Raw genomic sequence first — 27971 nt, 5'->3', positions numbered from 1 at the left:
TCAAATAGAGCACTCCTGCTTTGTAGTTCAGGTTGGTAGTGTTGTAACGGCGTGAGGGATGTTTTCTTGGTACACGTTGGACCTTACTACCAGGTGAGCATTGTTTAAACACGGCAGCCTGTGTGAGTATTGTTGCTGACCATGTGTACCCACAGTGTGTGCCATGTTACAAAGTTCAAATCATCCGCGACTCGTTCTCTATACTAAGGCATCTGCATGCCAATCCAACAGAGCACCTTTGGGACGTGCAACCAAGAAATCTGCAGCAAGTGTGTGATGCTGTCATATCAATATGAACCAAATGTGCACGACGGTAAGGAGCAACCGGGGAAAACGGTACACGGGAAACGTAAAACAGACCAGGGCTCAGGACTGAACATAATGAAAACGCTAAACACGATTATTTTAATTATTTTTTTATATTTGTTTTTAATCGAATTTAAATGTATCGATACAAAACTTAAGTGATTTTATAAAACTGACATAAAAAATTATTCCCTAAAAAAACCCCACAAACAGACAAAAAAAAACTTTTACCGGTAGAGGCTCGAAGCTAAGCACAGTTTCGGTGACGTCAACGCGCAGCGACGTGGATATGTGACGTGGGCGTACAGGAAGTGAGCTGCAGAAAGTGGGAAAACGTTTGTGCAACGTGATCTGTGTAGTGTTTTTCTCCGCTTTAAAAAGTAAGCGAAGGTCAGGAAATATTAGCAGCTACAGGCTGAGCTCTGTGACGGTAAGCAGGGGCAGCTCCGCTAACCCCGTCTGTCTGTGCTCCTTTAAAAATGTCAGACATTTGTTTTTCTGTCTAACATCAACTTTTACTGCTGTGAGTCCGTGTCCGTGTCTGTGTGTGCGCTCGTGCAGCCTTAGTGTTGCTGTTTACACTGCCGATGTCAGTGATCCAAAAGTGAAAGTTCAGCACTGTTGATGTCACCTCATGTCCACCATCAGGGCTCAATAATGGCTCTGAATAAGTCCATGCATCCTCGGAACCGTTACAAGGACAAACCACCTGACTTCGCTTATCTGGCATCCAAATATCCAGACTTCCAGCAGCACGTGCACACAAGCCTCACGGGAAAACCTATGTAAGTACCTGAGACTGTCCTCCGCTCTGTGTGTGTGTGTGTGTGTGTGTGTGTGTGTGTGTGTGTGTGTGTGAGTGAGAGAGAGATCCGTGGCACTAATAATCTCCACTCTAGTTTCTTTCATAATTGCACACATTTACATGCAGTACTTCCAGATTGTGCACCTCACTGGAAAATGAAAACAAACAGTGTGATGCATCTTTGCATCTTGAGAGTGAGTTGTCTCCTTGCTGCCTTCCTTTCTCCTTTTCTTTCTCCTTTCCTCCCCTCCCAGCGTACCCAGACATCCTCTGGGTCTGTGGCCCGAGATTTCTCCTCTCCTTGCATTTTTCCTCCTTATTTCAGAGATTTCCTGATTTACAACAAGCCAACTGGTCCGAGTGCAGTTAACACCTTACAAAACAAGATTGTTGGCTGCTTTGTTAACAACAACAAAAAAAGATTTCTTGTTGAGTAAATTAAACCCCACATAGGGCTATAAATATTTCTGGTCCTGGTGATTTTCGCTTAAGCTGGCACCGAAGATTTTTATATGGGCTGGTACTTATATACTGCCAAGTGTCATTCACCCAGTCTCACACACACATTCATGCACCAGTTTTATCTGTGCTCAGGTGCTTTATCTAATATTCACTCTGATGGATGCATCTTGCTGAACCAGAGGAGCTGGGAATCGATCCCTCTGACAGACAAACCGCTGCTGCTGTACCCGTATGCAGGAAAACCCCGAGTTTTATAACAGTGACTTCTGTATTCTACCAAATATATTATTTAATAAGAATTATATTTTTTTTAAAAACAACCTGGGAATGTCTCTTGGAGGCATTTCTAAACAACTGCGAGATCATCAGTTCGAACAAGAACAACCCAGGAACCATTAAGGCTCAAACTGCAATAAACTGGAAAATGCAGGAACATCAGCATCGCTGTCCACAGTCAGAGGGTGCTGACCAAGAAAGAAGTCTCTGCTCGAAATTGACATCTTCAAGCTTGAATGAAATTTACAGCCTTGCACACGGACAAGCCAAAAGTTTTATGGTCTTTAAACGAGACAAAGATTGAGCTGTTTGCAACATGTTTGCTGTTTGTCTTTCCCCTCTCTGTTTCCTGTCCCTCTTCACTGCTCCACTAGCCAATTAAAAAAGGAAAAAATGTGAATAAATAAACAAAAAAAGAAGTAAATCAGAGAACCCTGTACGCACTGTGAAGCACGGTGATGGTAGCATCATGCTCCCGGGCTGATTTGCTGGTGGTGGTGCTGATATAGTAAACAAAGTGGAATAATGAAGGAGGAGGAAAACCTCAAGTCTCCTTAACTTGGACACAGCTCAGTGATCCAACAGGACAATGATCCCAAATTGATTTTGGGATGGATAAAGCAGGCTAACATTAAGCTTCTTTAATGGCCTTCCCAACGTCCCGACATCAACCCTTTTGAACATTTGTGGATTACTCTTAAAAATCAGGAAACCAGCATATTTTAAATGAACTTCTTTTACCAAGAAGCGTGGTCAAATATCCAGCCAGAATTACGCCAACAGCTTGTTGATGGCTACCAAAAGGGTCTGGCTAAGGTGCAACTTGGTCAGGGACATTAAACTAAATATTAACAGGAATGTATGAATATATTTGAGCCTGTATGAATCCTTTCAACCCTGCATGGATTAGACAAAATCAAATAAATCCAAACTTGTACACCAAACTCTTGTTTTGTAAAATCTTTAAAGACACGTGCTTCAATTCAAAGAAATCATTGAAACCCCCAAGTTACCACGGCATTCAAGCTGATGAGTGAATGTGAACCTCTGACCACAGCTGTACGGTACCTACCTAGTTTGCACTAATTGAAGCCCTGAGGAACACATTCAGCTCCTCTCATGACCCAGCTGACTCGCTCTGCTGGTTAACGCTCTTTCAGCTTCTGGCAGCAGCAGGAGGAAACCTGGACGAATTAATGGGCCCAACGTCAAAAATTTTCTTCCTCTTCACTCTGTCCTCTGTGCATGTACGAGTGGTTTCAACCAGACCCACAATTTAACTCGAAATAGGTTAGTGTGCCAATCAAAGAAGGCCGGCAAGCTTCCTGTGTTTTCCTCCAACTGGGCACAGATTTTGTGTGTGTGTGTGTGTCTGTGTGTTGCTCAGTGAGATCGAGCTGCTGAGAAATTTAGAAAAAGTGCAGGCTGGAGAACAAAGGAAGGGTACGTCTGGTGGGATTGGCGGTGTTGACGTCAAACAGTATGAGCTCATGATTGCAGCTCTCCATCTCTGATTTTCCTGTCTCGTTTCTGCTGTGCGCGCGCTTCGTTCTGTGGTTTCCATCCAGCGTTTGCCCTTCAGTGCTCGCTGTGATGCACTCAATTCCAGCGAATTGCTACCTTTTGATATTTAATAAATATGAATGCAAAACAGATCAAGGTAAATGTCTGGGCTTCTGCTTTTATTTTTAATTATGAGAGCACGTGTGGAGTGAAAATGTAGACTTGTGGGAAATGTTATTAGATTTTTGGGTTGATAAGTTGGAGGGGATTTTATTTGTGTGCCACCGTTTTAACACCAACTGTCACATTGTTTCACTACAACGAGCACGGCTGTTAACTAAAACTGATAACTCTTGCACATTATCAATCTTCTGAATGCAGCGATATAGGATTTTCACATTGAAACCATAGGTGTGTCTGCTTGACAGGATTTTTACAAAGCCTTGCGGCCTGTTTCTCCACTAATTGGAAGAATTTCATTTTGAGAAGAGTGAATTTACTCCCCCTTTTAAGAGGCTGATTACTAAACTTTAGAGCAGATAATTATGTTACCATAGGTTTTGTTTTTTTAGTTGAGATATCAAATAAAACACGACTAACGTTTGAGTGACGGCGAGTGTAAGAGCTGCCAGTCATTGTTGGACTTCTCCTTTGTTTACATTAAACAGGTAGCACAGATGAATGCGGACGCAGTGTCACTGCAGTGAGTCCGAACATCTGTCTGTGGCTGCGAACATGTTGGCGTGGGCCGTCTGTAGCGGACCGAGTGTGCGTGGGCACACTGTAAAACCCGACTCGATGTCCGCGTGTGACAGGTGTTAATTATCAGTCTGCGGTTCCCTGACAGACGGACAGATGACAAACAATGAGGCGGCGGTGTTCGAGCTTGACGCTCGGCATGAAAATCATATCTGGACAATCAGGGGATGCGACAGCTTCTCCTGCTTACGTGTGAGATTTTTGTGACAAGACCCGATGTGAGCGGACACACACACACACGAAGAACTGGTCGCTTGAATTTAAAAAACAGGCGGCCCTCCGCTCGCCTTTGAAAAAGAGGGCTCATCTCAAGCACCACCATCCTCAGATAATATGAGGAGAGAAAACTTGCATTAAATCGTCTCAACTGACACTAAACACACTTGGCTTGATAAAATAAGATGCCACTTAATCACCGCAAACTAGTGGCTTAATCATACAAGTCGGTCTATAAAAAAAATCAGTGGCTACTTGGTGATTGTGTTTAGTGTCGTAATATTCTTGAATCAACGGATCCTACCTCAGTTTTCTTCTCCAGTCAACATCAATATGCTTGGATACGTCACTCATTGAACAGCCAGCCTTCTCAGTGATGACCTGCTGTGGTTCACCCGTCTCGTGGAGGGTGTCGATAATCGTCAAGTCAGCAGTCTTACTCGTGATTGCAGTTGTGCGCACAGAGCTAGAAGATCTGTTTAAACTGTGTTATATAATAATTTTTTTTATCAAAGTCTAAATTAATGATCTAATTGTTTGCAGTGCTGGATTTCTGATTTTTATGAGCTGTAAGCAGTAACCATCTTGATGAAAACAAGGAAAGGCTTGAAGTTTTTCACTTCAGGTGTCATGAATATCAGATATTAATATAGAATATGTGAAAGTCACACTGTTTAACTGATTAAGAACAGTTGCCTCAAGGTGCTTTGTGTTATAGGGTAAAGATTAGCACGAAAACCCTCCAATAGTTCATGAACGGACGAGTGAGCTGTTGGTGACAGTGGCACAGAAAAAACTCCCTTTTAACAGGAAGAAACCTCCAACAGAACCTTAATCAGGGATGGGCTGGAAGGAGAGAGCCATCTAATTATTCATAATTAGATACAGTAGTTGGGTATAAACACAAGCAGACTGAAAGGAAGGTCTAAATTTGACGAGATGTGCTATTAAACAGCGAATGGAGTGTGTCGAAATGATGCGTCGTGTGGACACGCATCATTAGATTAGCATGTTGGCGTGTGCCATTGGTTAATTTGGACTGAAGAGAGTATTTGGTCATGAAACTGACGAGCTGCAATGAGGGGGCGTCTGTGGCACACTGATGTTCATGAGGCATTGCAGTTAATGGGATATAAGCAGAAGAATTATGGAGTTATAACTAGGCCTGCAGGATTATGGCTAAAATAATATTTTCCACAAGTTTCATACAGAAGTAAATGTTTAACTTCAAGGGCGTTTGCACTGCTGGCTGGACAGAGCCCGTTGGAGGTGAACCGAGCCTTTGGTTAAAGCCGAGCAGATGCGTGAGACCTTGGTGGTTTCACGTGCCCCACTGTCGGGTGAGTCCTTGCAGTGGATGGGAGACGGCTGAAGATGGGGTTTCTTTGTGAACAGATGCACGTGAACAGTGTCTTAGTCATTTAGGCTTACCTCATGGCCATGTTGTTGAGGCTTAAGGATGTCCTGTGATGTATTTATTTATTTATTTTTAATGAAATAAAAATCTGATATTTTGTTTCTTTTCTGCCCGACACCTAAAATTTCTGTAGGAGTCACTGACAAGTTTTTAAGGCAGCTTGAAACATGTGACGACTGGAGAGATTCTGGATTTCTGGTTAGCCGTCTGCAGGAATTTGGTTCTTCCTCCCCGTCAGCCTGTCGCTCCATCAGCGGAGGGATTAGTGCGGTTTTGTACTTTTCAATGAATTCATCTTCTGGGTTTTTAAGTATTTAAGCACCGAGTTGGGGGATGAGAGTAATCTTGGGGAGACACTCACTCAATCCTCCGGGGAGATATGCCTCCCCTCATTAAGGGATCGTCAGTGGAGCGGACTGATAGCAGCGGGCAGAGAAGAGAGCTCAGACCAGAGGCAGCACGAATTTGGTGGAATTGACTGGAAGTGAAGCGAGGAGAAGATAAACCCCAAAATATTTTAAATGTTTCGGGCCTTTTTCCAGATTTTGATAGGAGAAGGGGGGGCTCTGATCAAGCAGATAGAAGGGTGGGATTAGGAGGCATGAATGGTTATTAAAAATTCAGCAGCTCGGGTGAGATTTAATTTAAAAAATGTTCAATTTTCACACCAGTTTTGTTCAAAGATGTATTATTTAACAGATTCCTGAAATGGGGGTTGGAAATGAACCAATAATTAACAGCTCTGATCACTGCAAATTGATAAATGTAACCTTACATGGATCTTGCACCTGTACCGCTCATTTTAGTGTCTGATCAGGGAAACGAACCACTTTTCGGTAAGAAATGATCGATTTATTAGGGAGCACATCAACATTTCATCCTCAAAGAGGATGTTAGAAGTAGGAAAAATGGACAAGCGTAAAGATTTGAGCATGTTTGACAAGAGCCAAATTGTGGCTTGGGGACATGTCAGAGCCCAAGCTGCAGCTGTTGTCGAGTATTCCCGGTCTGCAGTACCTATTTAAAAAGTGGCTCAAGGAAGGAACAATGGTGAACCAGTGATAGTGCCATGAGTGGCCAAGGCTCAGCGATGCAAATGGGGAGCAAAGTCCGATCCAACAGACGAGCTGCTGTAGCTCAAATTGCCAAAAAAGTTGATGCTTGTCCTGATAGAAAGGTGTCAGAACACAGAGACTCACAGTTCGTTGCATATGGGGCTGCATGGCTGCAGAGAACACCTAGTATCAGGATGCACTATGGAAAGCAGGCGAGCCGGCAGAGGCAGGGTGATCATTTGGGCAATGCTCTGCTGGGAAACATTTGGTCCTGCCATCCATGTGGATGTTATGTTGACATGCACCACCTATCTAAGCATTATTGCAGACCATGTACACCTTTTCATGGAAACGGTACTCTCTGATAGCTGTGGCCTCTTTCAACAGGCTAATGCATTCTGCCACTAAAACAAAAAGGGGAGGTGTTTACTTGGCCTCCAAATTCCAGATCCAGTTAAGCATCTGTAGGATGCGCTGGACTAGCAAATATGATCCATGGAAGCCCCACCGTGGAACTTAGAGAACTTAAAGGATCTGTTGCTGACATCTTGGTGCTGGATACCACAGCACATCTTCAGGGGTCAGGTTATAACGACACCAAAGCACAGTACGGCGTCTTTTTTTTTTTCCGTTAGGAAACGGCGAGCATGATGGCCATGTTAGCGCTTCACTCTGTCGTCCAAATGTGGTCACTTCATGCTCCAGCCTAAGTGCTGAACTTGAGTCCTCAAACCAGTGGTTGGGGGCTTATGGAGTACATCCATCTTTCATATACAGTCTCTACAGAACTGTATATAACTCTAACAATGGCGTGTTAGGCTTCCTTCCCTCCTTCCTTCCACTCACCTTTCCCTAGATGTTCTCTGCTAAACATAAGTGTTACATGCATTGTTTCATATCAGACTATCTGCAGAATTGCAAAATGAAACAAAACGCGCTCAGAGAAATTCATAAGCAGGTTATCTTTAAATTCACGGTGAGCTTCTTGTGACTCTTTTATTGCTGCTCTTGTGAGGACTCAAAAAAAACCCCCCTAAAACTCATGACGTGAGAGAAGTTGCTGCAATTCAGCACAAAATATGTCCCAGTGCACTCAGATTGAAGCACCGTGAAGGTCGTGTGTGTGTCTGTGTGTGTGTTTGTGTGTGTGTGTGCTTTATTGCTGATCATGGAGCTTGCTGTCTGTCTCAGCACTAAACGCCTTCTCACCTCCACATTTTGACCTGAGCCAAGAACTTTACTGCCCTTCAGCACTTAAATTGTCTTTCTTTCTCCACCTCCTCTCCGCCTCGGTTAAGTCAAATGCAACCAAAACACGACTAGACTCCTCATCGGTCCTCCCGGTGCTGTTTTTATATGTCGTCTACTCTTCTCGTCACAACTTCTAAGCTCAGATTTGTCCCACGTCGCATCCCGTCGACCACGTTAACGGCGTAGGCACGCAACGGTGAACCTGTAAATCGCGGGCACGCTCACGCTGCTTCTGGCATCAGCCATTGCTCCAGCGTGGCCGGATTTGCGTGCTCTCCTCATCTGTTCAGTAGGTGGGGTTGCCATGGAGATGTGGCATTTGCAGTGCTGCTGATGGGAGTGATCGGTCTGCATTGCACACACACATATAAAGAGCTAAAAATAGAGGGCTGGCTCCCTCTCTGAATATTGATCCTTATCTAATGATGCCTCAGAGGAGAAATGAACAGGGGGCAGAATCTCTGTGCGCTGGACAGATGAGAGAAGCCGGCTTTCATTTTGGGAACGTGCGAGCGTTATGCTGATTTATCACTTCACCCTCATTAGCCGGGGCTGTTTTTAAAGTGCAGAGTTCTTCACTGGTTGGTCATCTGCAGTTGTGTTGCAGCTCAGAAGAAGCAGGTGTTGGCTTTCTGTGAGAGGTCAACAGCTGTTCACAACTGGACCATTAACCTTGTGTGTTCATTAGGTGTAGAGACACTGACTAAGATTGATGTGGGGCCGTGTGGGTGCGTTGCGCCTCATCAGGGGTCTTTTGTCTTTGCTGCCACCTGAATGAAGATGCAGAGTTCTGTGAGAAGTGAAATAAGATGCATTTAGAAATATTTTAGTGGCATTTTCTGTTTTTATTAGACCCCTGACAGCAAAGAAACGACAGGAAACGAGGAGGAAAAGAAGCACCTAAAGGAAGCTGATTTTAGTAGAGCAGTGTGATGTTCATAGTTCAGCTGTGGGTTAACAAGTTGTTAGTGAAAATTAAAAACCATGAAATGATAAATGCATCTTCACCTCTTTGATAGTTTTGTGTGTTCTCTGCTAATGGAGGTAATAAAGGATGAACTGAAGGACTTTTCCTTAGTGTTTAGCCCCCGTGAAGAGCTTTTTATTAAGGCTCTTATAGTTCGGTCACTTCCCTCAGTTAGGAGCCTTCCTGAGTAAAATTAACCTATTTGACCGCACTCCTGGAGAACTGCACATCGAATAAAGGCCTGTCCAAGGTTCGCTCTTTTTTTGACTTGTCACGTTCCTATTTTGCCACATTTGATGGTGTCGAGTCAAAGGTTCTATAAATGACCACAGTTGACCAAAGTGCTGTACAAGTTGTACAATAATATACACTGTGTATAACAGTCACTAAACCAGCAGTAAATATACGATAAAGTTCAAAAGTTGGGACTCTTGCCTTATTGGCTCTTGCTCTCCTGTTGCTTCTTTTCCACTGGTACCCACACCACTCAGCTTGATTCTGTCTTTGAAGTTGAGCCGAGATGGTAGTAGTGGAAAAGAGGCATAAGTCCAGTTAATACTACCTACTGGAAAACAGAACTCTTCTTCACTTCCTGCCATTTTCAAAGGAGATTATGTAGCCAGTGACAGAAATGTGAAGTGAAGGTTCACAGTGAACATAGATGGTGTTATTATTTTGTCATCCACACACAGTGGAGTCAAAAAGACTTCCATACTGCCACATTATGTTGCTCTCATCTCTGTTGGTCAGTTCAGTTAGTTGGAATAAAAGAGTTGCACACAGCCAGAGCATGTAGTTTTGTCGTGGTGCACTTCAGTGTTGGAGCTACTGGACCTCCCACACTTGGTCCAAGTCAGAGTCGCAGAACCTATTTTTATGCATACATCCCGACTTGGTCCAGGTCTGCTGTGTACCTCTTTCTGAAGATGATGGTTTGTCAAATCTGTCATACTCCTGGTATTTTAAGTCTAAAATGAATCCTTTAGTGATGACTAAACGGTGCACATTCGGAGAACTCGCAGGACCTTGCAGGATTTTCACCCACACTTAAACGCGGAGGTTTTCTGGTCATCCCCCTGACCTCTGACCTCTGAAAAGCCCAGGCTGGGATGGACTCTTTATTTAATGTGAGGACGTCAAAACTGAAATGCAAAACATTTCAGCCGTTTATGTGTAATTGAATCCTGAAAACGGCGACAATGAAAACACAATCAGCGGCTGCCTGCTTTTGAAGCCGCAGAGCCGTTTCCACCATCACTCGGTGCATTTCTTCTGCTGGAATATGCTCACACCGACACTGCGAGGTGCCAGACGCTCGCATCGCGAGGATGCGTCTAATTGCATCTGCCGAGGTGCGAAAGAACTCTGCAAAGCTTTAATTACACCTATCTCGCCCACTCGTTTTGTCTGCCTGCTTGTGTGACAGCTGAAATCATTAAACACGGCGAGAAGGAGAAGACGGGCGAGCCGAACGACTGGGACCGAGAACTGGGAATAAAAAGTGGGAGGTCTGAGTTGTGTTGAAAATGTGAAACTCATTGTCATCAGCAGGGGATTGTGAGTTGATGGGCTGCTTATCTCCCTTTTGTTTCTCGTGCGCGAGCGTGTGTATAACGTGAAGTAATGCGGTTCAGTGCAGGGAGCTGCAGGAGGCCGGAGCAGCTGAAGGTTAATGAAGTGCTGTATTAAGAGCAGTTTGGTAAATTGCTGTCAGATGGGCCACGCGGTGAAATGAGAGGATCAGCAAGAAGCTAAATTGAAATTATCCTTAAAGGAAAATTGTAGTTTCTTTCAAGCTTGGCTTTATTTTCGGTCACCATTCCCACTGGTACTCACTGGAAGTGCTGTACTCACCAAATGCTGAGGAGAGGGCGGTGAGGAGCAGTTAACCACTTTTATTCAGGATTAAATGAAGGTGAAGAGCAGAAAGGTGGACCTGTTAAGCTAATTTCCACCAGCCATGCATGATTCACAGTTTAGAATAATCTTTCATCTGATACGGAGCATCAGTACGGCTCTTCTCATTCCCTCTCTGATTGAAACAAGTCATTTTGGCTTTTTTCTAGTTGGGTACTTCTAGCAAACAGAAGGTGAATAGAAACAGCTTTTGCAGATAGGATGTAACGTTAGGACGAAAACCATTCATCAAATAACTCAACTATAAAAGGAAAAAAATCCTCAATGCAAATGTTTTACTTTGATGTTTTCTTTAATCCACGACTCTGTAAACCGTGAGCTCAGGTGGAGAGAAAGAAGAGTTTTTTTTCAGCGCCTGCTACTGTAGAAAGAAGCCTTTAAACCTTACTACGATATATCCCTCAGACCTAGTTGGAACTTTTTAAAATTTTTGTTGAAATAAGGAGTTTTCTGATGAACTGCACACCCGCGTTCAAAGCCACACTTCCACGCATCAGACTTCACCCTCACTGTGATCAGCAGGACTCGCAGTTATTCACACTCATGACTTAACTGGTGTCTAAAACGTCTGTCTCTTGCTCGTTTTGTGAGTTCTCGATGTAGAGGGATGCATATTTCACCACCTAGCAACAGATGACGTATGTCAGATAAAGTCCGATTCCCACAGCTGCTCTGAGTTTGAAACCTTTTACTCATTTAGTCGCATTTCTGATTTTCTTCAGAGTGAATTTCAAAGAGCCGGAGGCGGTGCGAGCGCTGACCTGCACCCTGTTAAAGGAGGACTTTGGTTTGGCCATCGAGATCCCTCTGGAGCGACTCATACCCACCGTCCCCCTGCGCCTCAACTACATCCACTGGGTGGAGGACCTCATTGACGGCCAGAAGCAGCCGCGCAGGGGCATTGACATCGGTACGGCCACCAGTTTCAGTCACCTTCAGCGCACGTGTGATGTGATAGTCTAGTTAAGCTGCTTTGATTGGTTTATAAGACGAGAAATCAGGCTTACTTAGTCACTTACTTAACTTAGTTCAAACATGGTCATTTGCACTTCCATCACTCACTGTCAGACTCAAAATATAAGGTCATCTGCACTGACCCAGTGTGTCAGACTTCACTCTAATGCATATGTGTTTCAGTTCTCACCAGTACCTGTACATCTGTGTAAAATGAACGTGCTTCTCCTTTAAATGCTGCAGCAAACCCCAGCAGCACATCTTTAAACATTAATAACCACAGACGGGGGGGATTTAAATGTTAATGCCGCTGCTCTGATTTTTTTTCTTGATGTGGCTCGCCGCTCGGCACAGCACCTGAAATGTCAGTTGGCACTTCCAGCAAATGAGCCCAGTCATTCCCAGTTTTCCCAGCACTCGCCAGCCTGATCCCCAGTCACACGTCATTACTTGTTTTTCATTCTGTCGCTCAGAGAAAACAAGGTCTGACTTTAAATGTGTTTTCCTGCAGGTGTGCTTCTCCTCTGTAGTTCCTCAGGTCACTGATTGGTGACCCCGAACCTTTATGTGAGCCCACTGAAGCTGTCTGCTGCTGATGGATCACCACTGGGTGTTTCCACTTCTAACCGAGGCCATCTCAACTGAATTATGTGGCTTTGGTTCTTGTTAGATGGGAATAATTTAATAATAGCTGCTGGATTTGACATTTATTGACCATTATGTCCACCAAGTCTAAGATAATTCTTTAGAAACGCATCATGTCACACTTTGGGACCTCCTTCCTTCAAGACAACAAAAACACTGCGGCACATTTTCATATTGTTCAGTGACAGCTATGATCAGTCATCATTGTGAACACATACATCACTGTCAGGCTGCCAGTAACGTACGTGTGTGTGTGTGTGTGTGTGTGTGTGTTTTTCATCAGGCACTGGGGCGTCCTGTATCTACCCCTTACTGGGAGCCACAATGAACGGCTGGTACTTCCTCGCCACAGAGGTGGACGACATCTGCTTTGACTATGCTACCAAAAACGTGGAGCAGAACAACCTGTCCGACCTGGTCAAAGGTGCGTTTGATCTACTCAATGTGAAGGTGACTTCATCTTTAGATATTATACTACTACGCTGGAACTCTCATACACTGTCTCAGAGATGATGTTTTATGTGTGAGCTGCAGCACTGAGGATGAATTCCAGGATACTGTGATTACTAAGAAGTGGATTAATATGACAGCAGGAAGAAGTCAGCTACCATTAGCCACCACAAGCTACTGGTCACGTCAGGTCAGCGTGACTTTGGAAATAAAAACAAAACCATTTTGCACAAATGTTCAGTTGGATGAAGGTTGATCCCACTTTTCTGGTCATAATTCATGTGATAGTGATGAAAAGGTTTAAACATCAGATATCATCAAAGGTCCAGTCTGACTTGAATGATGTGTAATTCGGAACATCTTGGATTTCACCTTCTACCTGTGGGTCTGATACAGCCTGGAGACAGATTGGTTTGTTAGATGATGAGGTTTGCAGGGCCAGTGGGTAGTTTTTCGGGGGCTTCCTGTGCGTCTAGTGGTCATTGTTTATGATTGTAGATGATGCCGCTATAGCGGCTCTGACCAGCCAAAAATTAAGAAGCTGTAGGTTGCATGGTGCAGGCTTGTTCTGGCAGATCCCACAGATGTTCCACCGGGTCCTCTGGAGTTTGGAGAGCAGGTTTGTTGTATTGCTTGTGCTGTTCCTGAGCAATTTTTGCAGTGTGCTGATGTCCTGCTCGGAGAGGCCACTGCCATGAAAGGTATACGTGGTTTGCAGCAATGTTTAGGTTGCAGACCGTGCACCCCAAAGTGTTCCAGCAGGAAACAGATATTTTCACCAGTCCTATTTTTAATGCTGTGGCTGCTTTGTGCAATTTGATCACTGATTGTTGCTGTAAATATTTCAGCAAGTCCTGCCAAAATCTCGATATCCTGCCTCGAAAATGCTTTGTTTCCTGTTGTAGTAAATAGGATGTCTTTTTGTGACACTTAGCCGGACAAAACAGGGACGTCTCGCTGGAAGAGTGTCGTATTTAGCCTGAGCTGAGACTAAACTTGTCTCTGCTCAGCAAATCTGTGGCTGACAGGAGTGCAGCACACAGTGACTCGGGTCCCATTTTGTATTGACAGTCATACATTTTATTCAGCTTTTACACACTTGTCTCACATTAGTGTTTATTTATTTATTTTACCTTCCTCAGTCGTCAAAGTTCCTCAGAAGACTTTACTGATGGATGCCTTGAAAGAAGAGACAGAAATGGTGTACGACTTCTGCATGTGCAACCCTCCATTTTTCGCCAACCAGCTGGAAGCAAAGGTAAAAGTTCACGTTTAAAAGTAGTTTAAATTCTGGAGCGTTGTCTGCTTTGACCTTGAAGTTTCTGACTCATTGACAGTAAATGCACTCGTATACTGACCGGAGAGGCTCCAGCACCAAACACAGTGTGTTTACGTTTTAGTAACAGGGCTCTAATAGGATTTTATTGTAATCTCTGTCTGTCTTGCTGCCCTCTCCAGGGGGTAAACTCCAGAAACTCACGCCGACCTCCTCCCAGTTCAGTGAACACGGGCGGGGTGACGGAGATCATGGCAGAGGGCGGAGAACTGGAGTTTGTCAAGAGGATCATTCATGACAGCCTGCAGCTCAAGAAGCGCCTTAGGTGAGGAAAGAGGACTGTTTTCTTCTTTTCTTTTCTTTTTAAAGGTTGCACACGTATTTGTGTGTGTAAAAACACAAACGTCATTACAACACAGCCACATATTTAAATTGGCGGGTGGATGTAGATGAGTGCTGCACTTGTAGTTGCTCTGGAGAGGCTTGGAGAGCTTTAAATGGCTGCAGTGAAGGGGAGACTCGGAGAGGTGAAATGGGCAGATGGGCTGCTGCACATTGATGGAGCTGTCACCCACAGTTGCTTTAATGATTTTGGCACACGTTGACTCTGTGCTGTATCCGGGAGCCCACAGGGAACAGCTGTGTTTGGGAGGGTGAGGGTGGAGGGGTCGGATAGATGGGTGGGGGTGTCTCAGGCGGCCCTCGCTTTACCCTCCCTCGTTACGGGGCTGTCACCGAGGCAGCCGAGCGAGACCCGGGCAGAGGGAGCTGCAGAGTGGTGCTATTAAAACTGATTAGACGTGTCACACCTGCTACAGGGAGCACTGTGTGTGTGTGTGTGTTTGCAGAGTGGAAAGATGAGCACTCTTGAGTGGGACTGAAGTTAACACCTAGTTGCTCTTGTGTGGCAGTGTTACACTAAAAGTCAGAGCGAGCCGGGTTTCATTTCGCAGGTTTGAGGCTCCGGCCAAACCAACCGGAGCCGACTGTCACTCCCAAAACCACGCTGGGACACGAGAGCCTCCAGGTGTCCATGGAAACACTGCCAGCCTTTTCCGATTGGTCCTTCGAGACGCCCCCATTGCCCCGCTCTGCTCCTCTTTCCTTTCTTTTCACCAGAGGGTAATTACTGTCAGATAAGGCGAGTTTAACTTTCAGCCAAATATCCAAAAGTGCGGTTAGATTTGAGGTAATGCTCCTAATTCATCACGCCATTGATATGAAAATTACCGTCTCTGGTAATAAGACTGTAATCACGTGTGAGTGCTTCAGAAGAGAAAAGACTGAAAGTGGAGGCTGATGCAGCTGCGCTCTTCTCGAAGAGGCTGCTGGTGGTGCATTCGGGGATCTCTCCTGGGCGTTGCTCCCCACTGTGCTCAAAATTGGCGAACATCTGTGAATATTAGAGCTGTTAAATATTTCATCGTGTCACCTGAGGCTGACGGGCTGCTCCTCAATACCCCTTCAGCCCTGGCTGTCCTCATGCCTCTTTAACATGATTACATGTCAGTGTCCTTACTGATTGTCAGTCACAAGTTAAATAATGTGTCAGATTAAATTTTATTTGGGTGTTACAGGAGCTTTTTAGCCAACTACAGTCAGGAGGCAGGTTTGACACAGTTGAAGTCAGAGCTTTAGGAAACTGCATCTATGTACATGTCTATTAAAAGCTTTCTATATTATAATGAAATAATAATTATTATAATAATAAGGAAAGTAAGACTAAAAGATGTTGAGATGGTTGAATGGTTCACAAATTGCTAGTATCTCACTATAATGATCATAGAGTATTTATGTATGTCTGTATGAACTCCTCCTTAATGGGGGAGCCAGTCACAAAACCTACGTACGCAACTTAACGGTGTCCAGAATTTCTATTTTTTTGTGTGTGACTACCACATTACGCTATTCCAAGTAAATGTCAAACCCAAGGTTCGCAGTTTTAGGTTTTGCTTTCAAATTGAACAGGTTTCTCAAATAAGATGAATGCATGTAATAAATACAGGAGGGAAACAAAATAGCACCACAGGCATGGCAAAAAACGCTTGTAGGGAGGGTTTGTCCTAGTGTTTGTAATGTAGATAGGAGCCATGTAAGGCTGTAAAAGTCATTAATAAAACTTTCAAATGAATTGAATGTTACATCTGACAGGTAGCCAGTGTACTGGCCTTTTTATTCAAATCCTGGGACTTTTTTTTAATGAGCTGGCTTTTTTTTTAAGGAGATGGACTTTTGGCTGGGACCCAAGCAGTAGGGCTGCACGATTAATCGTTAGAAAATCGCGATCTCGATTCATACTCATGTGCGATTTCATTTCCAAATGACAACGATTTAAAAAAAAAAGAAAAAAAAAAGACGACGATTGTACCGCATTTTGATCCGGGACGTACTCTGCATGAAAACAAGCGCTCACTCTTCCTGCTCAACAAATGACAAGGGCGGAGCCTTATACCACGTGATACAGAAGCTGTGCCGTGTGATGCTAAAATTAGCAGGGAAAAAACAGCGGAGAGCACGTCAGGGATGACAAGAAAGTGACAGGAGAAAATCCGTCCCGGGTCAACCACCCAAACATCAATAACGGGAACCTTATACAGCGCTTCCCTATACACGTCGAACTCCCGCAGGCACAAAGAAATTACGGAGGCTATCACTTATCACCTGACAAAGATATGGCTCCCATCAACACTGTGCAAACGAGGGATTTAGGAAAATGATCAACACCCTAGACAAACGCTACACAGTGCCGTCCCGCAACTATTTTTCTATTGTTGCACTACCTGCTCTATACACGCAGCGTCGAGCAACGGTGGAGACGGAATTTCAAGCAGTACAACATTTTGCGGCAACAACAAAACGTGAGACATTTGTTGTTTTTATGTTTATTTATTGTTTTTATGTTCAGTCTCAACTGTTACGAAGTTGATGTGCAGTTAATAAGTGCAATAAATATTTATACTGGAAAAGAAAATCGTGAGAGAATCGTGATCTCAATTCTAAGCCAAAAAAATCGTGATTCTCATTTTATGCAAAATCGTGCAGCCCTACCAAGCAGTGAACATTGCAGCAGTCCATGAAGGAGTGGGTGAATTTTTCGAGCTCTGTTACAGATAGAAAATGATTGACTTCTCCAACATTTCTTATGTCTGATTTATACAAATCTGTAGAGCCCACGATTTAGCCTACGTAACTGGGTGACAGCATTGCCAGTAATAAAACCTGTATGGGTTGCGTCGATTACTACGTCAAGTTGAATTTCTAGTGAGGTGTGCATCAGGTTGAAATGTAGGAAGTTTTTACAGTCCTGTGAATAACTTGGCACCTCCTTACTGCTTCCATAGGAATTAAGAGGTTAAGTAGCAGCCAGGTACAGATTATCAACTGCAGTTGGTAAAGTAATCATCCACAAATCTGAGCGCCTCTATAAAAGCTGAAGTTTTGGCAGTTTGCTGGTTTGGAACAATAGTCTGCTCCAGTTTTTAAGAGCTGAGGCGATAAAATGAAACCCTGATGATGACCCTAACCCTAATAAAAACATCACACACACATGTTTTGACTACCTCTGTCAAATTGACCAGCCGTCCTTCCAGGCTGACTCCCCGATGTGTTTCTTTCCTCCGCCTGCCCCAGCTGGATGTTGCTGCTCATTGATCAAGTCCAACCTCACGTCTTTATCACACAGCAGTGATTATTGATCAGGCGTCCACCACGGGATGACTTCAAAGCAGTTTTTCCTCTGCTGCAGGATGTTTTTCTGCCTCTCGTATTTTACTTTGTGTCGCTCCCCTGAGCACTCCCCCTCTCCTCATTTGATCTGTGCTCGAGGGTTCACGCCCGGCTGTTGGCCACTAACACCTCCAACAGACACAGTTTGGTTAATATGGATTCTCCTTTCTGCAGGTGGTACAGCTGCATGTTGGGAAAGAAGTGCAGCCTGGCACCTTTGAAAGAGGAGCTGAGGAAGCAAGGGGTGAGTAGCCAGCGAGACCCAGAACAAAGAGAAATTTACGAATACATGCGCAAACACGGTAATCAGTGAGAGTTACAAAGCAGGCACAGCTTTGATCTCAGTTTGTTCATGCAGAGACACGATGCTTCTTGCAGGGCTTGTTAAAACAATCTTTGCCACACCCCCGTCGCCCAAGCTACCTTTCTCCTATGTATTGATGTTTAAAGGAGGCAATCACCAGCACCAGCTGAGCACGCTCACAAACGAGCCATGAATGAGCTGATTTCTGTTTGCTGTGCATGACTGAATCACACGCCTCTCAGTAGCTAACATGCATTAGCGTCATTAGCCTGACTAATAGCCCAGCACATGACTCCTGACTGCTGCGGGCCTGCAGTACCGCGCCAATCTCACAGACCGCCCGGCCCCCGCCCCGCACCTGCCACCCCTCAACCCTCCTCCAGGGTGTCGCTGCTCATCAGAGTGAGTGCAGCGTTGGCTAACATCCAGGAAGAAGGCTTCATTCTGAAGCATGTGTAAAAAGAAACCTGCGCTTGTTAATATGCTAATGCTTTCATCACCAATTACTTGAGTCATTCTCCAGCGTGTCCTCAGTTTTCGTTGTGTTTTTAATTTAGCAAATGTGACTCATAAAAACTCATCTCACCCTCAGAGCTGTCTGACCTCTGACATATAAGATAAGTGACTTCCTCTTATTTTCTGAGAAAACCCCGACAGCAACACAGTGGATTCCCACATCCTCCTTATGTTCTCACATACTGTCAGAGACGTGAAGCCAAAGGTCACACTGGCAAAACATCACACTGTCAGATTCAGTCACTGCTTTCTAGAAAGACTAAATTCCTAAATTGTTAGTTTTGATCGCAGATACCGCACACACCAATCAGTCACAGCTGCCAATCAGCACAGAAACTCCAAATGTTTTTATAATGATGGGTTTTGTTTTAAACAAAATATTGAATCGGTGCTATGGGAAGGATTTTATTTGGATAAAATAACTGAATACTGATAGTGAGACGGATACGTGTAGATATAAAATGACAAGCCTCTGTTGCAGGAAAATATTTGGATTTTTCTGTATTTAGCCATAAATGATCATCAGATTTTCACCTAAGAGTGTTTTCACACCTGCACTCTTTATTCCATTTAAAATCATTTTACTCCTCCCTGCGATTCAGTGTAATTCAGCGATGGTACACAAACATTTTTATTTTAAAATGTTTCTTTTTTCACATCTAGTTTCAATTTTTAGTTTAAATTAACTATCATAAATTTTGTTTGTAGAGATGTATTTTGCGTGACTTGGACTTTTTCTCTTTCCAACAAATATTTTACATTTGATCAGTTTCTGTGGTGTATTTTCTTTATGAATTTATCGTTTTGATGATCTCAGGTACAGCCTGGTCGCCAGAGTACTGCAGTGTTTTCATGCTGTGCACTTGTTAACTCCAGACTCCTCTCTGTTTTTGCTCAGGTGCCTAAAGTGACCCACACTGAGTTTTGCCAGGGGCGGACCATGCGGTGGGCACTGGCTTGGAGTTTCTATGACGACGTGGTTGTTCCGGTGAGTTTGTACAGATTTATTGTTGTTGTTGTTGTTAAATGTCAGTAACAGAGGATTACCAGGATCAGGATTACATATAAAAGCAGGTTACCTGCTCAGCTCTGAGGAGCACATTTTGCTCTGCTGCTGGATGTTTCCAAACCCTCTCCTCAATAATGCACCACCTCTGTCCCTCTCCAGACTGGATCCTCTTTCCCTGCAGCCTCGTTCCATTATGTGCACTTACTCCGTCCTCTGGGGAGATGTTTATGTGATTTCTAACATGCTGTAGCCAGGCAACAGTCGCCAGGGCAGAATTGTGCGCGCACACTGTACCGCAGGCGTGTCTGGATTAGAGGGTGAGATTTGGAGTTAAACAGACATGAAAGCATTGCAGAGAGAGATCTGGAAATGATGCTGCAGTGCTGATGAAGTCAATCAAACACATAAATGCAGGTGAAGCAGAGGGCTGTTTGGTGGACTGTTTCTGTTTTTCAGCAAAAAAGCAGTTGAGCAGAATGATTGGCCTAATTTTTCTCCAGATACCATCCTCCACGTTCACACTGCTCCAAATCATCAACAGGCAGAGCCCCTCGAGCACATGTGGGGTTACGTAGCAGAAGTTCACGGTCAAACGGTAGACTAAAACATATGTGACATATATGATCTGTGACCTACTTAACCTCATTATTACCCGTGGTGACTTAATTCATGTCTGGTGTAACCAGAAATGTTTGCAGTACAGTTATTGAAGTAGTGGAAACCTCAGGATTCCTAAGGATTCTAATCCAGGAAGAAATAGATTTTTGGTCAATTTTATTTATTTGTTGTTTTTGCATGTCATTTTCATTTGGTTCCCTCATTTGGAAATAGCTTCAGTCTAAAAAACAAGATAGGAGACGTGTTTATGTTTTTTAAACACTTGGATCTGTATGATGTCAGTGAGAGCTTCTTCCTCTTCTGCACTGTGATCATCTTCCATCTCACCCTCTGTCTAACATCCTCCTGTCACACCAACCCTGTGCATGTCCTTAATCCCGACATCCATGAATCTTCTCTGAGGTCTTCGTCTTTACCTCCTCCATTTTCATCATCCTTTGTCCAGTATATCCACTATTCCTCTGATGTATTCATTACTATTCCTGTCCATTCTGGTCAGTCTTCAGCTCAGCCTCCTGTCTTTTTGTGCACACATCTCAGCAGGTCTCACTGCCATCCTGTAACCCTTCCCTTTTACTCCTGTCACAAATTACCTCCGACACTTGTCTCCACCCTCCCCACTCTTCTTCACCTCTGTTGCTCTGAATAGTTGATCCCAGGTATTCAAACTCATCTACTTTTACTATCTCTACTCCTTGCAGCTTCATGGCTACACCCGTCTCCCCCACCATCAGTGACACTCTCTCTGTGTGATGCCACTGACTGCAGATATCATTAATATGGTCAACTCAGAAACATAGCACTGACTTTTTAGCAAAGCAGCTCCACTTCCCTTTTCAGACCTACTATTTGTGAGGTTCAGCCAGTCAGGAGAAAACTAGAAACAGACCAAGGATGGAACTGAAAGGCTGAACCGAGGCTCAGTATAAAGGATTATTTTCATCTGTGAATAATGCAAAGCTACTCTACTAGATTAGAGTACTATGGAGTTGGAATCAAGTGTAATGAGTCCCCTTTAAACAGTTTAGTTATTTTCTAATTTATCCTTTTGACTCTGGAAACTAGCCGTGGCTGTTTGATTGGAGCGTCAGCTTGATCCCAGTCTTTTTAGCTTTTCACTGAGTTTTGTCTTCCTCCTGTAGTCCGATACAACCAAAGACCGCATAGACAACCCTTCCCTCGTTTGTTTTTTCCAACCAGTACACACAAATCCACACCGTTTTCAACATATGAAATAATACGAGCTGTTGTTATTTTTAGATTCAATCTTATTACAGAGAGAGGACAAAATGCAGGGGTTGTAGTGAATTGAAAGGAAACTACATTAGATAGAAAGACCTTTTGAATGCAGACAAAAGAGGAGGAAGCACATCCAGCACAGGCCGACAGAATAAAAGGACCTGTAGACAGAGACGACTGCCAGGCTTTATCTAAGCCCTGAGGCCCACTGTTGCTCATACAAGCCTGTAGCAGCAGGAGGAGGAGGGATCAGGAAAGTCCAGAATCCAAGCTGGGGTTTGGGGACCTGACGGAAATCGGGGGGTTGGGAGGAGGGGGGGGGGGTGATCAGAGTATGATTTACAGTTTGCCTGCAGGTGAGACTGGCAGCAGTTTGTTTCTCTATGGTGTGTGTGTGTGTGTGTGTGTGTGTGTGTGTGTGTGTGTGTGTGTGTGTGTGTGTGTGTGTGTGTGTGTGTGTGTGTGTGTGTGTGTGTTCATGGACTCAGGAGGTGAAGATTGATGATTGAACATCATTATATGTGGAGAGAACAGCTCTTGTTGGTTTTAACTCTAATTTTAAAAATCGTGTGTGTGTGAGAGAGAGAGAGGGCATGCAGTGAGGTTGTAGTGGGTAAGTGGGATTAATAATGGAGTGAAAGAGCAGAGGAGTCAGAGGAGGATGGGATTCAGTTGAGAGGTGTGTATGTAAACTCTAAATGTGGGTTTTGTGTTCTTTCATTTGTAAGTCTGTTTGTGTGTGCACGTGTGTGTGCGAGATTCTGTGTCAAGGATGCTCGGTTATGAACAGACAGGTTTGGCTTGATGGATTTTATTGATTTCCTTGCACAATGAGCTGCAGAGCGTGCAGAAAAGAGGGAGAGACGTCTGAGGCAAACAATAAGAAATAAAAGCAGCAGCCAGACAAGGCAGCGCTCATTGTCAACCCATTAATTACACGTGTCCATCTCCTCTAAATATGCATCTAAAAGCACCGTCATTTTAACTAAAAATCAATAGATGATTGAGACAGGGAGTGAGCACCAACTCTGCTCTTCTTCTTGAATGTGCAGCAAATTCGGCGATTATCACTGAGGAACTGTAAATGATGAAACATCACTCACAGGCAACAATAAAAATCTTCAGTGACTCTGAGAGTAGCTGAAACTTGACAGCAGGCGAGTGCAGCAGAGTGAAGGTCACCCTCTGCTCCTTCCCTCAGCTGTTTGTAGGTCAGTCGGCCATGCTGTCTGCTGCCTCACTACTGCCGCAGACCCCCGCTGTCTCCCCGCTTTAAGCCAGCCTGCAGTGAGTGTAGCGATCACAGGTCGGCTGCAGTATGACTGCTGCAGAGCCTCAGTACTCCGACACAGTTGGGTGATGATCTACATCGCCATTATAGCCTGACATTAAAGGGAATTAAAAATTTCCGTTTGATTTATTGCAGGCTCAGGTGCAGCTTGCATGATTTGAGCGCCCTCTTGTGGCACTCTGCATTTATTTTTTTTCTCTTTAGATTTGTTTTTGATGCAGAGATATAACTGCATCATTTTACTCATGCCATTCATTTTATGTAGTATTTTTAATGGGCGACTGCTGGGGAATGCTCCAACCCTCTCCGCAAGATCGTTTTAGGCCTAAAATGAGCAAAAACTGTATCTGAGAGGTTAAAGAGTAAGGACGAGAGAGTACAAAATGTGAGGAAGTGTTCAGCAGATTTTAGTGTTGGTAGCAGGACAGTGCAGCTACTCTGAAGGCCAAAGGAAAAAGACTCAATCCAGTAAAATGTCAGTTTTCCTCCTCCTTAAAGGTCAACTGTCTGAATGCAGCACAGATGTTGATCCTTTTAAAATTTAATGCCGACTACAAGTCGCACTGTGATACGGAGCTACTTAACTTTGACATCCAGTTTGGTCTACAATATGCAGACCAGGGGTGGGTGACTCCAGACCTCAAGGGCCGGTGTCCTGCAGGTTTCAGATATCACCCTGGGTCAACACCCTGAATCAAATGTTTAGTTCATTACCAGGCCTCTGGAGAACTTCAAAACATGTTGAGGAAGTCATTTAGCCATTTAAATCAATTGTGTTGGATAAAGGACACATCTAAAACCTAGAGGACACTGGCCCTCGAGGCCTGGAGTTCCTCCACACCTGATGTAGACTGTTGCATGATATTTCCTTGCATGTCCCCCTCAGTGCTGTTATAACACAGTTATTGTCTGCATATTCATGAAATGACATTTTCCTGTAGTTGCAGAAAGAAGTGCGTTACTATTAGTGCGTTCTTGATTGAAGACTTTACAGATGTCTGAGTTTGCCAAAAGGATTTGAAACAGCTCACACTGTGTAAACACTGCCCCCTGCTGGCAGCTGTGCTCTGAACTCATACAGTTCATTGTCTCTTATTACTAGGGATGGGTATCGTTTAGGTTTCATCCGATACTTTTGAAACGGTGCCGGTGCTTAAAGAATGGAGAACACAAACTTTGTCCAAAAACCTCTTATGTTTTTATTTTTAGCAGTCTTTTTTTTTTATGGTGACTCCACCGTTGAAAATGGATGGAGATCTTTGACTATAAATTTTGTCACTTCCCTATGAATTTTGTCCACTTTTTCTTCGGTCGTTTTAGGCTTTCTGGCCAGGGTGAAGGGAGTATCTGCCATCAAACAAGAATACAGCTGCATGTAACTACAACGGTGTTTGCTAGTTCACCTTACATGCATTAATTTAATAACGTGGTTAGCCTACTCAACGTAAATTACACACGAACAACATTAAGCTACTCACGCAGAGAAGAACGGCTGCTGCTGCATCATCATCCGTCATCATTTCTGCTACACTGGCAGGGCTAGGGGCCAGGACTCTACTCTTCGGGTTCTTGGGGGATGTTGCTAACTCCGCGTCCGATAACAGGCACCACACCCGCAGTAGATGTGCTCGGTGTGAGGTCTCGCAGCAAGCTATCAAATACGGTGCATTTCTCAGCTTTTAAATAAAAAACGCTATGCATTGCCAGGCGTTTCATCAGATTCGAGGTGTTACCTCATTTGCACAGTATCAGCTTAAAGCACTTGTTGCAGGCTGCTGAGTTTGCATCTTTTGCTGTGAAGTACAGCCAGACTTTTGACCGCTTTGCCTTGGGCGTTTTTAATCTGTAGCTCTGCTCTAAAAGAACGTACGTAGTGGGCCCGCCTACTGTCCTTGGAAAGGTAAAATGATTGGCTAGAATCCAAAGTGTATGACATCTCAGGAAAAAAAAAAAAAGCACCGAAATGTGTGGTGCTTTTCGGTCTGGTTACTACCGTTTATGTCAGAACCGATGCCATAATGGCACCGGATACCGGTACCCATCCCTACTTATTACTGTGTGGATTTGAGTATCCTCAAATCTGGTTCCCCTGTCCTCAGTAATATCCAGTACAGCTTGCTGTCTAACGGTGTCTGACTGGCTTTGTATGATCTCAGTCCCCTCCCAGTAAGAAGTGTAAACTGGAGAAGGCCCGGAAGCCGCTGTCGTTCACAATGCCGGAGGCGGGACTGAAGGAGCTCCAAGCCAAGGCCTCGGCTTTAGGCTGCACGTGCCGCAGCCCTGTGGACAGCCTCACCGTTCTGGTCGAGAAGACGCTCAGTGAGCTGCGGGTGAGCTTCACTACTGAACATTGTTTTATGTATAATAGATTTCACTGAAGTTTTGACTGCACTGGCCAACTGTCTCACGTGTGCGGCTCTGCAGGTGCTGCACAAACGTGTGCCTTGCAAAAAGGAGGAGCAGAGCCTCTTTCTGACAGCTGTGGAGAACACCTGGATCCACGGGCGTCAGAAGAGACGTGAACAGACACGTCAGCTGCGAGAGCTCCCCAGGGCGCCACACTGTGCCGGAACCACTTCACAAACCACCGTGACCGCAGGTGCTCCAGAAACATGCCTGACCTCCCAAAACCAACTGACCACCGCAGAAAACAGCAGCAGCCAGAACGAGAACGCTGAGAGCAAAAGCACGCCTGCAGACAAGCCGGGTAAAGAAGTCACAGAGAGCATGACTGGGGAACAAAAAGAGGCCCCAGAAAAAGTAACAGGCGAGGATGTGGACATGGAGTCCTCTACCTGCACAGGAACGGGGCAGGAAGCAGACCTGAAGGAAACACCTGCTGCAGCGAGCGAGCCGCCCTCGAAACAACCCGTGAGCCCCAGCACTGTCAAACACTTCTTGTTTAAGTGTCTGCTGAACGTGATCCAGGAGCAGAGTGACGTAGTGATCGAGATGCACTGGGTGGAGGGTCTGAACAGAGACCTGATGAACCAGCTGTGCACTTACCTGAAGAACACACTTTTAAAGACTGTCGCAAAGTCCTGATCAGCAAGTCGAGATCTTTTCTTCTCAAAAATTAAAAGCTTTATTTTTTAGACATGATTAATGTTAGGCTGTGTGTTGGGAAGTTTATTTTGTATAGCTTCTGAAAGGCAATTCTGTATTGGCTGTTTCTTTTAATTCACTTTTAAGATTTTGTATTCTAGAGGCAAAAGTCTCCTTTCCCCCCGCTGAAAAAACACAAGCTTGTAAAAAAAAAAAAAAAAATCCAAATCACCTGTTTTAATTAAAATACTTATTAATATACTATACTTCATGTCAACCGTACAACAAACAAACCATCATACATAACAAGAATCTCTATCGCAACAAAAGTAAGGAGACACCACCTTGTAGCGCTAGTCACCAATTGAGCTTTACAAGTTAATTGTATTGAGCTGGAATCTTCAGGGAAATTACTCCGAACACTCCAACCAATGATTCATTTGGCCTTGCCAATAGCTGATATACTCATGGAATCACCCAACACTGCATATTGTGTGTTATAAATTGCAAAAATATTTGGAATAAATTTACATTTTTATACAGATTTTTTTCTCTTTCCCATTTTTACTGAATTGTCTTTAATTATGTAGTACCTGTAAATATCCACAAGAGGGCAGCGTCAGCTTGTCCTGTGTGTTATGATCCGTTGTACTCGTTGATCTTTAATTGTTCCTTTGTTAGAGATTGTATTTTAGACTCACTGTCGCTCCATTCTGGCACAACTGTTTTAAATAGACCCACAGACCGTGTAATTCAGGAAGTTCCTGGAGCCCCTCGGTCTTTCCTGGAGAGCCTTTGGTATTATTACTCTGCTGTACCCGGCTGACTTCCTCAACAGCATCGAGTGAATAACAGGAAAACATTCCCAAAATATGCAGGGCCACGTGTACGTATGTGCACATTTTCTGTTGTCATAAGCAGAAACGCGGTTCCTGCTCGTACGACGTGTCCTGCGGTCACGGCCGGACTTTGACTCCGGCGACGCATGAGTCATGTGATATCTGCTGAATAAAGGGCAACAACATTAGAAGCTGGCATTTTTGTTCTTTTGTTTTTGGTCCGCTGATACAACATCTTTAAAGATTTTTAATATGCTTAAAAAACTTCCAGTAACTCTCTCACTGTTATTTATGTTGCTGTCATAAAGATGACGTTTCCTTTTTCTGCAAACCTTGAAGGCTTAGAAATCAGTCTGGATATTGGTGGTGTGACTGGAGTTATTACCCTAATAAATCAAAAAGACCTGAAGTGACTAGCTAATCATTTCGAAGTTATTTATAAGTCCAGCATTTAATTTGCTGCCTCCAGCCACTAAAATAGTTTAATTTATTGCTTTTTCTTTCCCTCTTTACTATAAAAAAGCACATTTGGGTGGACAAAATCACCATAGAGTTAGAGGGAAGTGTAGGGGAGACCGGGGATAGTTGTAACATTTTTGACATTTCTGTCTGTAAATTGGAGCTCTTTTAAGGTAGTGGATTCAAAATGTAATGCAAAGTATTTACATGTCTCGGCTATTAAATAGTGCAGCTATTTTCTCTGCAGCACAATTACCCATTGCATGGTATGGTCTCAAACACAAAGAGTGAAATGTTACAATTAACCCCATAGTCTGGGTTAGTTGTAACATATCCCGGGGTGAAATGTAACACAATGAAATAAGGGTACTAACAAAATATTAACATGTAATCTTTGTTTATTCAACACATGAATGCACTTAGAGCCATTTATGTAGCTCTGTGTGTGTGTGTGTGTGTGTGTGTGTGTGTGTGTGTGTGTGACAGAATGCAGAAATCTAGCTTTTGAACATATTCCAACCCCCCAAAAATGACAAATTCTGGAATTTTCTGCAACTGAATATTTCATTAATTTTGGTTGGTCTTCCTTGAGTTTGGCCTCATTGGCTCAGTGGGCATTATAACCTACAACTCTTGCACCAATTTTGAACATAACAATGAAGCTGA

The 27971-nt window shown here is 44.0% G+C and overlaps 1 protein-coding gene across 3 annotated transcripts; it reads left to right on the top strand.

The window, feature by feature from the left end:
* Positions 1 to 43: 43 nt before the first annotated feature.
* Positions 44 to 26551, top strand: mettl16 (methyltransferase 16, N6-methyladenosine). 3 transcript variants are annotated; one of them, XM_026192173.2, is made up of 10 exons: positions 70 to 93; positions 955 to 1091; positions 11657 to 11844; positions 12817 to 12957; positions 14126 to 14241; positions 14442 to 14584; positions 18160 to 18229; positions 19704 to 19793; positions 25119 to 25292; positions 25387 to 26551. In XM_026192173.2, exons 2-10 carry the CDS (start codon positions 964 to 966, stop codon positions 26005 to 26007), a joined length of 1671 nt encoding a protein of 556 aa, XP_026047958.1. In that variant the 5' UTR covers positions 70 to 93; positions 955 to 963; the 3' UTR covers positions 26008 to 26551. The 3 variants fall into 3 exon arrangements, with proteins under 3 accessions (XP_026047960.1, XP_026047958.1, XP_026047956.1); XM_026192171.2 differs by lacking the exon at positions 70 to 93 and adding an exon at positions 592 to 736; XM_026192175.2 differs by lacking the exon at positions 955 to 1091 and having other exon boundaries at positions 44 to 93.
* Positions 26552 to 27971: the final 1420 nt, after the last annotated feature.

The sequence above is a fragment of the Astatotilapia calliptera genome, chromosome 14 (genome assembly GCF_964374335.1).
Source record: "Astatotilapia calliptera chromosome 14, fAstCal68.1, whole genome shotgun sequence".
Taxonomy (NCBI): Eukaryota; Metazoa; Chordata; class Actinopteri; order Cichliformes; family Cichlidae; genus Astatotilapia; species Astatotilapia calliptera.
This window is presented reverse-complemented; position numbering and strand designations above follow the sequence as displayed.

Coding starts and splice junctions, on each gene's coding strand:
- mettl16 (XM_026192173.2), top strand. CDS start 964: ATGGCTCTGAATAAGTCCATGCATCCTCGGAACCGTTACAAGGACAAA. Junction 19,794..25,118: donor ATGACGACGTGGTTGTTCCG/GTGAGTTTGTAC, acceptor GTATGATCTCAG/TCCCCTCCCAGTAAGAAGTG. Junction 25,293..25,386: donor AGACGCTCAGTGAGCTGCGG/GTGAGCTTCACT, acceptor GCGGCTCTGCAG/GTGCTGCACAAACGTGTGCC.